This window comes from Ranitomeya variabilis, chromosome 5 (assembly GCF_051348905.1).
Source record: "Ranitomeya variabilis isolate aRanVar5 chromosome 5, aRanVar5.hap1, whole genome shotgun sequence".
NCBI classification, from domain to species: Eukaryota; Metazoa; Chordata; class Amphibia; order Anura; family Dendrobatidae; genus Ranitomeya; species Ranitomeya variabilis.
In genome coordinates this window covers 555,353,322-555,368,117 of record NC_135236.1, presented here as the reverse complement: position 1 = coordinate 555,368,117, position 14,796 = coordinate 555,353,322, and the positions used below count along the sequence as shown (strand labels likewise).

The window sequence follows — 14,796 nt, the reverse complement described above, 5'->3', positions numbered from 1 at the left end:
TTTTCATAGGATGATGTGTTGCCAAGAAAATGATTTTAAAGCTAGCTTGGAAATCATCTCATTCACTTGTGGATTGTTTCATGGCCTGCTTAGAGCTCGTGCAGATGTCCGTGGATCTCTGTCTGATCATGGACTGCTGCAGTGCACGGACTGGCTGTGGTCTCCCGGCAGGAGCATGACCACTTCATATACTTCTTTGAGGCAGTCACACTTGGGTCAGTAGGCCCACTGCCGGTGCGTGCAGTGTTATCCGACCGAGAGACGACTGCATGAGGCCTTAGACAGGCCGATATTTGGAAACGAGTTCTCCTGCAAATGCTTGTTGCCCAATTAGTATCTCCTCTAAATGGGCCTTTATCTTGCTGATCAGGTGATCGCCAGAATACTGGTGGTAGGAAGTCTAGACCCAGTAAAAGGCTAAGCTAGACTTACGTAACTTAATAGATATCATTGTAAATAATTCTCATGTCTAAAAGTAACCTGTCCGAATTCTATTACAGCTGACTCCAGCGGGTAAAGCTGAGCTGGCTGGAGTGAATGTCGGGGACTGGTTGCTGCAGATTGACGGTGAGAGCACCTCAAATATGACCCACATTGAAGCCCAGAACAAGATCCGAGCCTGCAGCAACAATCTTGGCCTGGCTCTGAGCAGGTAAGAAATGGAGCTTCTCAGCTCACCCCTAGCCATAATCATAGGAGGTACATGCTGGGTCTATCAGGTGTTAAAAGTCAGAGGCCTACTTAGTGTAGATATCATTGTATGTCTACTTACAGTTCACTCAGTAGGCTATCATGTTATCTTTGTAGCTGTAGCATCCAGATATATACAGTGCCTTGAAAAAGTATTGATACCCCATGAACTTTTCCACATTTTTTTCATGTTAATACCACAAATGTAAATGTATTTTACTGGGATTTTATGTGACATACCAACACAAAGTAGCAAGTATATGTGAAGAGCAAAGTACATTTGTATTCAGCCCCCTGTAGTTTGATACCCCTAAATAAAATTCTGAGTGACCAATTGTCTATAGGTCTATAGAATGTCACATAGTTAGTAAGTAGAGAGTCCACCTATGTGTAATTTCTTCTCTGTTTAACTACAGCTGTTCTCTGAAGGCCTCAGAGGTTTGTGTGAGAACTTTAGGGATCAAACAGCATCATGAAAACCAAAGAAGACAGTAGGTCAGAGATAAAGTTGTGGAAAAGAGTAAAGCAGGGTTAGGTTATATTAAAACAAAATAGTCCAAACTCTGAACATCTAGCAGAGCACTGTTCATTTCATAATCCAAAAAATTGAAAGTGTGTGGCACAACTGCAAACCTATGAAGACATGGCCTTCCATCTAAATTGACATCCTAAGCAAGGAGAGCACTAATTATAGAAGCAGCCAAAATGCCCATGCTCACTCTGGAGGAGCTGCAGAGATCCACAGCTCAGGTAGGAGAATCTGTCCACAGGACAACTATTAGGCTATGTGCACACGTCAGGATTTCTAGCAGAAATTTTCCTGACAAAAACCGGACATTTCTGCCAGAAATCCACATGCATTTTTTTCGCGGTTTTTGATGCGTTTTTGACGCGTTTTTGTGTGTTTTTTCATGCGTTTTTTCCAAATGCATACAATTGCGGGAAAAACGCGGTAAAATCCGCAAAATTAATTGAACATGCTGCTTTTTTTTTAGTGGAAAAAAACGCACCATGTGCACAAAACAAGCAGAATGCATTCTAAATGATAGAATGCATAATGCATGCGTTTTTAATGAGTTTTTATAGCGTTTTTATCACGAAAAAAATGCGAAAAAACCTGAACGTGTGCACATACCCTTAGTCATAGACTCCACAAATCTGGCCTTTATGGAAGAGTGGCAAGAAGGAAGCCATTTTTGAAAGGAATCCATAAGAAGGGTAGTTTGCAAAGAACTAGGTAGGGGACACAACTAGCATGTGGAAGCGGGTGCGTTGATCAGAATGTTTCAGGCTAAATGCAAAACGCTATGTATAGCAGAAAACTAACACTGCACTTCACTATGAAAACGCCATCCCCACAGTCAGACATGGTGGTGGCAGCATCATATTGTGGATAGGCTTTTCTTCAGCAGGGAGGCTGCTCAGAGTTGATGGATGGAACTAAATACAAGGCAATCTGGAGGAAAAACTATTAGTCTACAATAGACTGGGGACCGGGGTGTAGGTTCAGTTTCAAGCAGGATAACGACCCTAAACATACTGCCAGAGCTACAATGAAATGATTTAGAACAAAGCATATTCATGGGTTTAAGTGGCCCAGTCAAAGTCCAGACCTAAATTCCATTGAGAATCTGTGGCAAGATTTGAAAATTGCTGTTCACAGACGTCTCCGTCCAGTCTCACAGCTAGTGCTACTCTGCAAGGAAGAATGGCCAAAAATGTCATCCTTTAGATGTGCAAAGCTGGTAGAGACATTCCCCAAAAGACTTGCAGCAGTAATTGCTGCCCAGGTGGTCTTACAAAGTATGGACTCTGGGGGCTGTATATAAATGCATGTCACAATTTTCAGATTTGCATGTATCATTTCCTCTTACACTTGACATGTACTTGATACTTTGTTCTTATATGACATAAAATCCAAATAGAATACATTTTATTTTAGTTTGTGGCTGTGTGTGTGTATATATATATACTGACAGTAAAAAATGTAGAATGACACCTTTGTTTTTCTCTCTTTAGATTCTCCATGGGACTGAGTAATCAGCCAAAGGTAAATGTCTTACATCAGTACATTAGAATATGAATGGTGTGGGTGTTGTCTGTATGACTGTGAGAAGGTGGGGAACCGTCTAGTTATTTTTAACAACTTGTACTTGAGATCTTTTTTCATCTATTCTCGCTTTCTTCGTTTGAGTGGAAATTCAATGTATCTGCTTTATTCTTCTAATCTAAGCAATAACATTTTCCACCATTGCACTTCTCCTTCGGTCTCCTTCCTGACGTGGCTCCTTGCCTCTAAGTTGCCACCAACCTCCCGATCCCCTCTCTCATCGCACAGTGCCTGCTTTCTCTCTTCTCCCGCCTTCCTGGAGATGTCTGTGCCCCGCAGGGTAAACAGGGGCTGTCATACTCTAAGCAGCAGGAATCTGGTGATCTCATGGGAACGTGTTACTTGAGGAAGATGAATTATCACTTCCATGTAACTGTGCCATCAGTTAGCCCTAACCTAGTTTGTGAGTGCTATTACAAGTAGAGATAGAGAAACGAATTTCGAGGCTTTCACAAAGAACGTTCTACTAAGAAGCCGGTGCGTCATTATGTCTGATAGAAATAACACATTGATTGGTACATATATATGTATTATATATAATCATTCCAAGCATTCATAGCTGCACCACATCACCCAATCAAGCAGCAATATGCTTCTGTTCTGTTCTGGAAAAGTCACACTAAGTTCTGAGTCATTGGTGTAGAAGCATTTATGTGTGGGTGCAATTATCATCCATACATAATGATTAATGGGGAAAAAAACAGTGCTCCTAAATGCCACTTAAAGGAAATGTGTCATCAAAAAATCACCTGTTCTTTTATATCAGGCTGTTGTGCTAAATCCATAAAACTTTCCTGTTCTGGAACACAATTTAAAGGAAAACTCCTATTTTCTTGCTTACTCAATTGAAAATAGCTATTTTTTTGGCAGTGACCTAGTATTTATAATTCTTTTTATGCATTTAGTGGGTTTTTCTAAATTTCCGTTATTTTGTACAAGCACTTTTTTATGGTGTTTTGGAGGAAAAAAATGTTTGTAAATAAACACCTTATTCTTAGCATGCTGTTTATTAATGAAAACCCAACTAGTCCCAAAAATTGCCACTAAACCACCACAGGCCAGGCACCATATAGGTGGATGTTTTCATATTTCACTTTAGACTTCAAACTAACATCTGTCTGCCTTTAAAAAATGGGAAAAATATGCAACAAAAATGCTATTAAATTATGTATATCCCTAAGGCTGACTGTATTTTGTGTGCAGAATTATCAGACAATTTGTATTTCTGTAATTTTACTATTATCCTTCTACAGTGCTGTCTGTCAATCCAAAAGGTTAATAAACCTGAAACCTGAATATTTATGAAAGTAAAAGTGAGATTTTGTGTTTCTTAGGAGAAGATCTCTGTGTGCAGAATTATTGGGCAACGAAAAGTGCGCAGAATTATTATGGAACTAAATTACATTTTCCCATCTCAGTTGTTTATTTTCATTGGGTAAAGGGAGAATAATAACCAAAATACTCAAAATGTACAAAATATATATATGACATTTCCCCAAAATGTTTTTGTGGCCAATCTATTTTTTTGCAATGACCGTCATTACTCTTCCATCCATGGAGTCTGTCAGTTTCTTAATCTGTTGACAATCCACGATTTGGTGAGCACTGACCACAACCAACCAAACACTGTGCGGAGAGGTGACTGCACCGACCACAACTGACCAAACACTGTGCAGAGAGGCGACTGCACCGACCACAACCGACCAAGCACTGTGCGGAGAGGCGACCTCACCGACCACAACCAACCAAACACTGTGCGGAGAGGCGACCTCACCGACCGCAGCCAACCAAACACTGTGCAGTGAGGAAACTGCACTGACCACAACTGACCAAGCACTGTGCAGAAAGGAAACTGCACCGACCACAAACGACCAAACACTGTGGGGAGAGTCGACTGCACCGACCACAACCGACCAAGCACTGTGCGGAGAGGCGACCTCACCGACCACAACCAACCACTGTGTGGAGAGGCGACCTCACCGACCACAACCAACCAAACACTGTGCGGTGAGGTGACTGCACTGACCACAACTGACCAAGCACTGTGCAGAGAGGAAACTGCACCGACCACAACCGACCAAACACTGTGCGGAGAGTCGACTGCACCGACCACAACCGACCAAACACTGTGCAGAGAGGCGACCTCACCGACCACAACCAACCAAACACTGTGCAGAGAGGCGACCTCACTGACCACAACCAACCAAACACTGTGCATAGAGGCGAATGCACCACCACAACCGACCAAACACTGTGCGGAAAGGCGACTGTTCTCCATCACTGTCAATCTCCAGTTTAAGAAGGCCCACAAGTTCTCAATGTGAGGAAGTGGCCATGTCATTATTCCGTCATCATTAAGGCCTTTATTGGCTAGCGAGGCAGTGAAGACTTCGATGCACACGATGGAGCATGTCCTGCAAAAAAATCGGTTTTCTTGAAAGATGCAGATGTTATCTTATACCACTGCTTGAAGAAAGTGTCTTCTAACAACTGGTTAGTAAATGACTTTCTCTGTCTCCTCCGCACATGTGATATGATTCTGTCATGCGAGAGAATCGGATCACACTAAGATGACACTCGGCTCAGAGAGTTTGAGCCAAGTGTCATTCGCGTAATCGGCATAATTGACTCGCATGAGAGAATCAACAGCCGTGTGTCCGCGGCCTAATAATTCTGCACACCTTGATAAAGGCCACACTGACTCGTTACATAAATAACACATCACCTGATCTGCCTCATCCAATAAGCATTCTTGTTTATAAAGCCTAAGGTTGGAAAATATGCATAAAACTTATAAAATAGTCAAAATACTAACTTAATATGGATAGCTGTCTAGCAAACTATTATATGGCCAACAGCAATTCATCTAGACTCCTCCATGATTCTGCACTTTTCAGCTTGACTGGGCATACATATATTTTCAGTGGGCAAGGTATAAAAGCTACTGCCAGGCTGCTCATGTAGGGACTTGTTTCCACTCGCAGAAACAAAGGATCAGGAGTGTTGAAACCCACCATGCCCATGGTAAGTCTCCTTTCCCCGATATCTTTTGTCCAGGCATAATCTGGGCACCCTTTTCACTTCATATAGGTTGTTCCTGCCCTATTTTCACTTAATGTTCATCATTACCTTTCATCTGGCATTTGTTACCGATGCAGATAGAATCTTACTAGACCAAAGGCAGAAGATCGCATGTGCAGATAGCCAGTGTTAGGCTGGAGTCAGGCTAGCGATTTTAAAATCGGTCCAATTTTGTTCCTGCAAAGTCGGACAAGTGTAATGCAAGTGTCATGCGTTTTTCATGCGAGCACAATCTGATTTTTTTTTAACACCTAGCATCTGATTTACAAATGCAGTGAGATTGCTATCCGATTGCAATGCGATTTTAACATGAGCTTTTATGTAGAAAAATTCTCTTGGTATTTACATGTAGTTTTCAAAGGAAATATTCTTCAAAACATACATATAAATATAGATTAGATAGATAGATGAAAAACCATCAATTAATCTGCCACGTACAGTAAAATCACAGCGGGACCCGACAGTATAGAATAGATAGATTACATATAGCATATATACATAGAATTGATAGACATACAGATGTCAGTGACATATACAATTAGTACAGTGTGTGCAGCTAACTGTGCATGCATTTAATTAATAAAATATTATTTATCTGAAAAAAATGGTGTGGGCTCCCGCGTAATTTTCTTAACCAGCAGAGGGAAAGCCAATGGCTGGGGGCAGATGTTTATAGCCTGGGAAGGGGGTAATACCCATGGAGCTTCCCAGGCTATTAATATCAGCTCACAGCTGTATACTTAGCCTTTACTGGCTATTAACCCCTTCACCCCCGGAGCTTTTTTCGATTCCACTCGCGCTCATTGCGCGCACATGTCAGCCGTACAAAACAGCTGACATGTCGCGGCTTTGAGGTGGTCTCACCGTTGGAGCCCACCTCAAAGCAGGGGATCTGCCAGCTGACGTACTATTCTGTCAGCTGGCAGAAAGGGGTTAAAATGGGGAACCCCCAAAAAATGACATAAGGTACCCCTATAATTAAAAACCAGCAGAGGCTAGGCAGACAGCTACGGCCTGATATTAACAGCCTACGTAGGGGCCATGGATATTGCTCCCCGCAGCTCTCAGCCGCCCCAGAAAAGGCGCTTCTATAAGATGTGCCAATTCCCAAGCCATTTTTTTCAGAAAAATTGTTTAATAATTAAATACATGTAGTCTATAAGGCTACTTTCACATTTCCGTCTTTCCTCTGCCGTCGCAATACGTCGATTTTTGAAAATGCAGGATCCTGCAAAAAAATTTAGATAGAGTCCCAGGACTAATAATGTAGTCAGCTCTTTACAATATAATCTTCTGTCGTCAGAGCCTGTCCGGTGCAAGTTTCCTCATTCAGAAGGACAAAGATATGTTTCTTAGCTCAGGATTTAATGTAGAACCAAAGCTCATGCAAATGACCGTATTTTCGGTCCAACTGCAGTGCTATCCGTCAAAATATCAGCTCGCACTCAGACTAATGTTATTCTATGGATCCGTGCACGTCTGATTTTTTTTGTTCGATGAAAAAATTGCTACATAATGGAGAAGATGGAGATTTTTTTTTCTCCATCTTCTCCTCAACCGAGCGAATCTGATCACACTGATCAGAGTTTGATTTGTATAATCAAGAAAACAAATCAAATGACCTTATATCTTAGTGATATTCTAGATAAAATTTTACTTTAATTTATACCTTTAAAACCATGAAAGACAACCACAGTCAACAAGACAGACAACCGTGCTCTCTATGTATATAAACCCTATCACAGTAACCTAATAAACACTGCCTGTCAGCGGAGGTTGGCACCCTACAACAAAATACGAGATTGGCACCCCTGCTCAACATCGGCTGTCCCTATATCTCCTACGTACGCCCTGGACTAGTGTCTCATTTGGGCCACCATATATACACAACAGGAAGAGATAAAAGGAGATAAGGGTTGTCATAAGCTGATATTGGCTGATTAACACCAAATCCAAGACTGTGACAGGGTGAGAGACACAGACAACAAAAAGTGCAAAAGTGCTCATACCCAAAATTTGTATAATCAGTCCGATTCTTTCAGATGAGAGAAACTACGGTCGTCTGCACCTGCCCTTAGATGGGGTAATTACCATGATGGTCTCCACAGTCATGTCCTCTCTTGCCTATGGGTTGAACTGTGTCAAGTTGGTCAGGCTACGATCAGTAATGCTAGCGTTCTGGACGCAGCGTATTTTCGTTGGGTCTAAAACGCTGTACAGTCAGGGCCAGAACAAGGTATTTTGGTGCCCAAGGCAAATGAAGCGGACATCATGGCACCTTGCCCCAACCCCAGTGAACTCTCAGTACCCAAGTAAAGGACCATACAGAAACCACAGCACTGATAAGATGTAGTCAGTATCATCAAGTAAGCATTTACATCCAGGTACCTTATAGGTGATCTCATCTGAGTCTTTTCTTTCTTTTCATCTCTATCTTGTCCAGACGCCATAATGACTTTTCACATCCACAGCTCATCTCTCCAGATTCCCTCTTCTCCGGTCTTTAATAGCGGGCACAAGTGTTAGCCGCCCGTAGCAGCCGGCTCTGCCTACTTTGATCCTGCTCCTCCACCGCTTCATCCCCCACACCAAACTATAGTATGCAAAATAGAGATACGGTATTTTTTTGTCCTCATTGTTCTCCCCCCTCAGGGAAGCAGGAGGTAGCCCCCTAGACAGGTGCCTGCCCCTCGTCCCAGCCCTGTGTACAGTACAAGCATAGTGGATTGGATTAATTGAAATCTCATGCCCACTGTGCTTCTTTTTTATGCTGTATAAAAACTCCTGCAGTGTGTTTTCTGTGCCGCAGCATGTCAATTTCTCTTGCAGGTATGCTTAGATTTGTCAAAGATCCCAGCTGCCATCAAGCCCTGAATTTAGTAATGGAGAGGTGTCTATTAGACACCCCCATTACTAACATGGAAGTAAAAAAATAAACGTACGCACACAGAAAAAAAAACCCACTATTGAATAAAGATTCCCCCACATGTTCCCCCTCGTTCATCACTTCATTAAAAAAAAATCCAATGCAGTCCTGAAGTAATCCACCAAATCCAAAGTAGTCTAAGGATATCTGAAAAACATAAAAATACAGAAATAAAACAATGGACACTCCCTCATTCACTAATTTATTACCTAATATGGTTGCACTAAGCCCCGCCTTAGCCCGCGTTCCCCAAATTTTGTTCCAGCTTCTGTGACTAGCAGTAAAGTGACCGCTCTTCACTTGTGCTGGGTAGTGACTACAACACTCATCAGATAAGCGCCTCTGAATAGCGGTCACTTTACTGCTAGTCACATATGCCGGAGCACAATTCGGGGAACGCGGGCTAAGGCGGAGCTTCGTGTGACCATATTGGGTAATACATTAGTGAATGAGGGAGTGTCTGTTGTTTATATTTCTGGATTTTTATGTTTTTCAGGTATCCTTTTCAGGATTACTTTGGACTTGCTGGAGTACTTTAGACCTGCATGGGATTTTTTTTCAATAAATTGTTGAATGAGAGATGGTGTGGGGGAGTCTTTATTCAAATAAATTGGGTTTTTTGTCTGGGTGTGTTTTTATTTGTTATTATCTGGTTTGTAATGGGGGTGTCTGATAGACAACTCTCCATTACGAACACAAGGGCTTGATGCCAGCTGCGATTTTTGACAAATCACTGCTGACATCAACCCCAATTACCATTATCCCCATTGCTACCATACCAGTGCAAACGGGAAGAGTGAGGCAAAGTGCCAGAATTGGCAAAAATAGGGTGGAACCCACATTATTTTATTTATTTCTTTATTAGGTTAATACATGTACAGTGAACTACACACACAAGGCACTAATGATATATCTCACAGATATCTATCTATCTATCTATCTATCTATCTATCTATCTATCTATCTATCTATATCTTTGCACATCTAATCAACATACCAATAATAGCAAAAACTGTATGCTGTCAAAGGGCATACAAAAATGCAAATTAGGCGAGGTGCGGTGTTCATGCGGAAATTCAGCCGCCTAACAGTACAAATTGAATGTTACCCATAGCTAGAATACCTGACATCTGCAAAACTGCAATGTAGAGTTCATTGATGAACATGACATGATGACTGCCACACTGAAAAATAATGCATGACATATAGAGTAACTCATTTCTGCTACAAATAGTGATCTTGATGCACAGTAGCAAATCCAAACCTTTGCATGGTACTGTTATAAATAATGGAGCCTGTTCAATAAATCTGATCTCTCCATATTAGTTCTCCCTTGCCAAATATTAATCCTGTTGAATAATAGTACTACATTATATCGTCTGATGTTATTTACTTGCAGGGAATTCCTTATGGAGAAATCTAGTAAACTCTCTATTTGCTAAGAATGAGTGCCATGCAGAACCAGTGATCACTATTCTATTGCATTTCGCCTGATGCTGATATGCACTGTGTCACACTATAGATATAGTGGTTTGTGTCGTTTCTGAAATTGAACTTTTTCTATAGTAACTCTGTAGAAGAATCTGTTCATGGTTCCACTGTGGAACAGATCTTTATTGAGGATGACACACCCCGCTAATTTAGGGCGGCTATGGGGCTTGCAGTCTCGAGGAGGCCCAGTCCACCTGGACAAGCACACAATTTCCTAAACTGTGGGTGTAGAAGTGACAAACCTCCCCCCCCAGTCTCTCCACTTTGTCTTTTCCTGGTGGCTCTTATCTAGCCCATGTACACCCCCTTTGAATCTTTTGTTATCCTCCTGTGAAGCCATCCCATGGACTGTGACCCCTTTTCTTAAAGTGTTGGGACTGGTTGGGATAGCAAACAAGATTACATCTGTTTAAGTTCACCTTTACAAGCTAATTTTAATTGTGAAGTGTTGAAGTCATGTGATCATTGTTTCAGGAACATGGCCATGGCACCTTGTATCAGGACTTGGAATTGTACAATGTGTCCGTAAAGTTATCGCTTTAAACTGTGTGGTCAAGTTACAGTAAAGAATGCTGAAAGAAACCTGGCCTGTGTCCACTTCCTGTTGGGCGTGCTACATGTGGATGTGCAAAAAATCAAGAGTTTCTGTATCCTGGTGCCCGGAAGTTGAGATTAATGGAAAAAACGGAAAGCCTGGTATATTAGGCTCTGAATAGTTTTTTTTTTTGCTTAGTTTGGTCTGGTCCAATGTCTAATTATTACAGGATCTGGTTTGGGGTCTGATCAGTTAGGACCCCTAAATTCAGAAACCCTGAACCGACCCCTAATTTATCTAAACTATTAGTCTATTTAGGAATTGTTTTGGAATAGATGAACTTACAGGTCTAATTTGGGTTATGATAATTTAGAGACCTGTGGTCTGATGAACTAAGGTTGTGGTGTGGGTTCTGAATCCATTTAGTGATTAGATCTGGGATCTGAATGAATCTAAGGCCTGGCTTGTGGTCTGATAATTTAGGGGTATGAAAACTTAGGGGACTGTAGTCTTACGATTTAAGGGTATTACCAATTTAGGGGTCTGCTGTATTATGAATAAAGGGTCTAATATGGGGTCAGTATGAATTGTAGGGTATGGTCTGGACTGGAGTAACCACTGTTTAGCTCTTTGTGATGTTATTTCTACACTTGTAAGAGGACGGACTTGGCTGTTTAGTTGTATTTTTCTTTTTTCATGCAACTCGTTGAATGAGTTGTAAAGTTACACTGGAAATATGCTTTCAAAGTAATTTTACAGAATTAATCTTCATTTGTGTGTACATGATAAGTAATACAATTTTGGCAGGTTCTGTCTATTAATTTGCCATTGACTCTGAGCTGGTGGGTGGAGACTTGCTACTCTGATAACTTCTATACACAGCACTACACAGAAGTGGATTCCTGCTTTTCTTTGCTTAGTATGCACATAGACAGAAGTAGTAGCAGTTGAAGAAATGATAGAATAGAAGTGATCTGTTAGGATATGAATCCAGTCCTGGGCTGAGGCAAAAGACTTGTTGAAGAGCACAATCTTTCTGTGTCTCTCTCTGCCTGTTTTTTCACTTTGCTCCTCACTCCTCCTCCCCTCTCCATCGAGTTTAATAAACTTGTCTGACTTCGACCAAAATTGATTGTAGCTGTTTTTTTCAGAGTAGATGAAAAATTCCGGGTGCAGCGAGTGGGGGAGAAAGAAGCACATTTTTATTTCATAAGATATTTGTAAAACTTTCTTATATTCACCTATAGTATTGATTTATGCAAGTTTTTTTTTTTAAAGTACAGTTTACATTTAAGTTTCACATGGAACTAGTAACGGTCATTGCTTGAGGGGGAACTTTCAAAAACTGGCAATGGAGGCCAATCTTGTTCTTTGAATGGAGTGGAGATCAAGCATGCACATATCTGATCCACTGACTATATGGGTCTTCCAGAGATCGTTGAGTACAGCGCTTGGATTCATCCGGAAGCCCCTACAGAAAGAAAGAGGGGGGGCTGGAGGAACGGAGTTAAGGAAAGCCCCCCATGACTGCATTGCCAAGGGAACGCAGGAGAGCAATTTTTAAATGTGAATGCAGGGAGAAGGGATTGGTTCTGGAAATGGGGAGGAGTAGAGGGGTGGTCTAGTGGGGGGGGCGGATCATGGAAAAGTGCGGGAAAGGGGGCCATTACTGCTGGAATATCTAACCTGAGAAGACGTGCAGGATGGCCTCCTCCGTAGACGAAATCCTGGGGCAGCTGCGGGAGATGGCGAGGTCGCGGCGGGGAGGCTGGCTGGAGGACCAGCTGGCATCTCTGCTGGGTAGTCCGGGAGCCCAGGGGACCAGATCCAGGAGAACCCGTCCCCCAGAGCGACTGTCGCCGGAGATCGGAAGGCGCAGCAACCGCCGGCCACGGAGCCCCTCCCGGGACCCTGCGGTATGTGCGGGCCGGCGGTCACCTTCTTCCCCCGGCCCAGCTTCCGGCAGGAATCCACAGGCCGGAGTTGCCGGCGCTGGACGGCGGTCGGGCGCAGCGGCGGCGCAGGCACAAAGAGGAACACAGGCCGCACCGGAAGCGCCGGGAGGACTTCCGGTTTGCGGCTCCAATATGGCGGCGCCCAGCAGGAGCGGTACCCGGCGGGCAGCGGCGGTGTCTGCGGCGCCGGCGACGAGGAGCAGCAGGCAGGGAGCGACGGGAGCAGCGACCAGCAGCGGAATGGCGGCGGGTACCACGGGGTTTGGTTCACCCCTGGTGCCTGGCAGAGGCGGCGCGGCAAGAGGCAGAGCGGCGGGCGGGCGTACCTCAACCCCACAGCCTGGCCCAGCACGGCGGAGAAGAGCGGTGGCAACTGCTGGGGCTAGTGGGAGTGCTCAGCAAGAAGACGGGTCCGGAGTCGGGCTGGCGGCTGCCAGGTCCAGGTCACCCAGAAGGTCCAGGGAAAACTCCAGTTCTCCTGCTCCGGTCCCCCCTGGTGACGTGGAGGCCAGGGGCGCGGGCCTGGAGCGACACAGCGGCGCAGAGGATTCCGGTTTCAGGAGCGTCCCGCGGGAGCTCGCTGATCGTACGGCTGGCGGGGACACAGCACCCGCGCAGCTTGGTGAGTATGAAAATGATTCTGTTGCGGGGTGGGATAGTGGTGCTCGGGTTGGGGATAGTTGGTATAGGGGGGTCGATTTGGCGGGGAGTGGGGAGCCCAGCACCGTAGGGGTTCCGGGGGTCAGAGAGCTCCTGGCGGGTATGTCCCAGATACTGAGAAGACTGGATGGGGAGGGCCGGGATGGTGTGCGGTCGCCTCCGTTAGGGGCTTGGTTGCCGGTTTCTGGTACGGGTTCGGGGGGGGAGGCGGACCCGATATGGCGTGCGGGGTGGAACTGGCGTCATCGGCGGGGGTGTCGGTATCGGTACAGACGGATAAGGAAAAAGGGGATAGAATCAAGTTGGATGATCGAGCTAAAGGGGAAGTTTATGTGTGTTTTGAGGGGCCGTTGGGTGCTCATTTAAAGAAAGAGGTTAAGGAGAAAATATGGAAGGACGAATATGTGGAGATTTTTTCCTTGTTGCCTCTGGAGAAGTTTAATCTGGATAAGGGTAAGAAAGAGGATGGCAAGAAGGAAGATGAGGAGAAGAGGCGTTGGCGATTGATACCGCAGACGTTTGTGAACTGGCAACAGGCGTTTTTTATTTTGGCGGGAGTTATAGGTGAGAAGTTCCCGGAGAACTGTACTGGTTTGTTCTGCTATGTTGATGCGATAGGGGAAGCATACAGGGCGTACGGGGGCCAGGCGTGGTTACGTTACGACGAGCAATTTCGGCAGAGGAAGGCCATTAGGCCAGAGATAAAGTGGGAACAAAAAGACATAGGTTTGTGGTTGAAGGTAATGGCCCCGACGAGGTTTGGGCAGTCCTTTCATGGGGGTGGAGGGAGTAGCGGTCAGCAGTCGGGACAAGGAAGTGGGGGTCAGGGGTCACAAGGGGTTAAGGACAAAACAGGGACGTGTTGGCAGTTCAATGACGGCCAATGCAAATATGGCAGTACATGCAAGTTCAAGCATGTTTGTTCCCACTGTGGAGGGGCCTCACATGGAGCGGCCAAGTGTTTCAAGAAAGCGAGGGGCAAACCGGGAGTGGGAGGCGGTCATGGGGGTGACACCGGTGAAGGTTCTAAGGATGGCCCCTTATCTAAGTAGGTATCCGGATAGGGAAAAGGCTAGGTTGCTGTGTGAGGGGTTTTCTGAGGGGTTTAGAATTCCTCATCCGGCTCATGCTATCCCCTTTTCTAAGAAGAACTTGAGGTCGGCTAATTTGCAGCCTGATGTGGTTACGGCTAAATTGGCAAAAGAAGTTGAGCTGGGACGCATGGCGGGGCCGTTTAGTGATTTACCCGTGGAGGGGGTGGTTGTGTCACCGCTTGGGGTGGTTCCTAAAAAAGAGCCCAACAAGTTTCGCCTTATTCAGCACCTGTCTTATCCGAAGGGCCAGTCAG

General features: G+C 44.4%; 1 protein-coding gene across 8 annotated transcripts in view; it reads left to right on the top strand.

Annotated features, from left to right (window-relative positions):
* Window positions 1-14,796, top strand: part of PDLIM7 (PDZ and LIM domain 7) — a 124,914-nt gene that overhangs the window by 50,398 nt on the left and 59,720 nt on the right. For all 8 annotated transcript variants that reach the window (XM_077265923.1, XM_077265925.1, XM_077265924.1 and 5 more), the window contains exons 3-4: window positions 501-652; window positions 2,710-2,740. In XM_077265923.1, coding sequence (XP_077122038.1) covers window positions 501-652; window positions 2,710-2,740 — 183 coding nt within the window. The remainder of the gene's footprint in view (window positions 1-500; window positions 653-2,709; window positions 2,741-14,796) is intronic.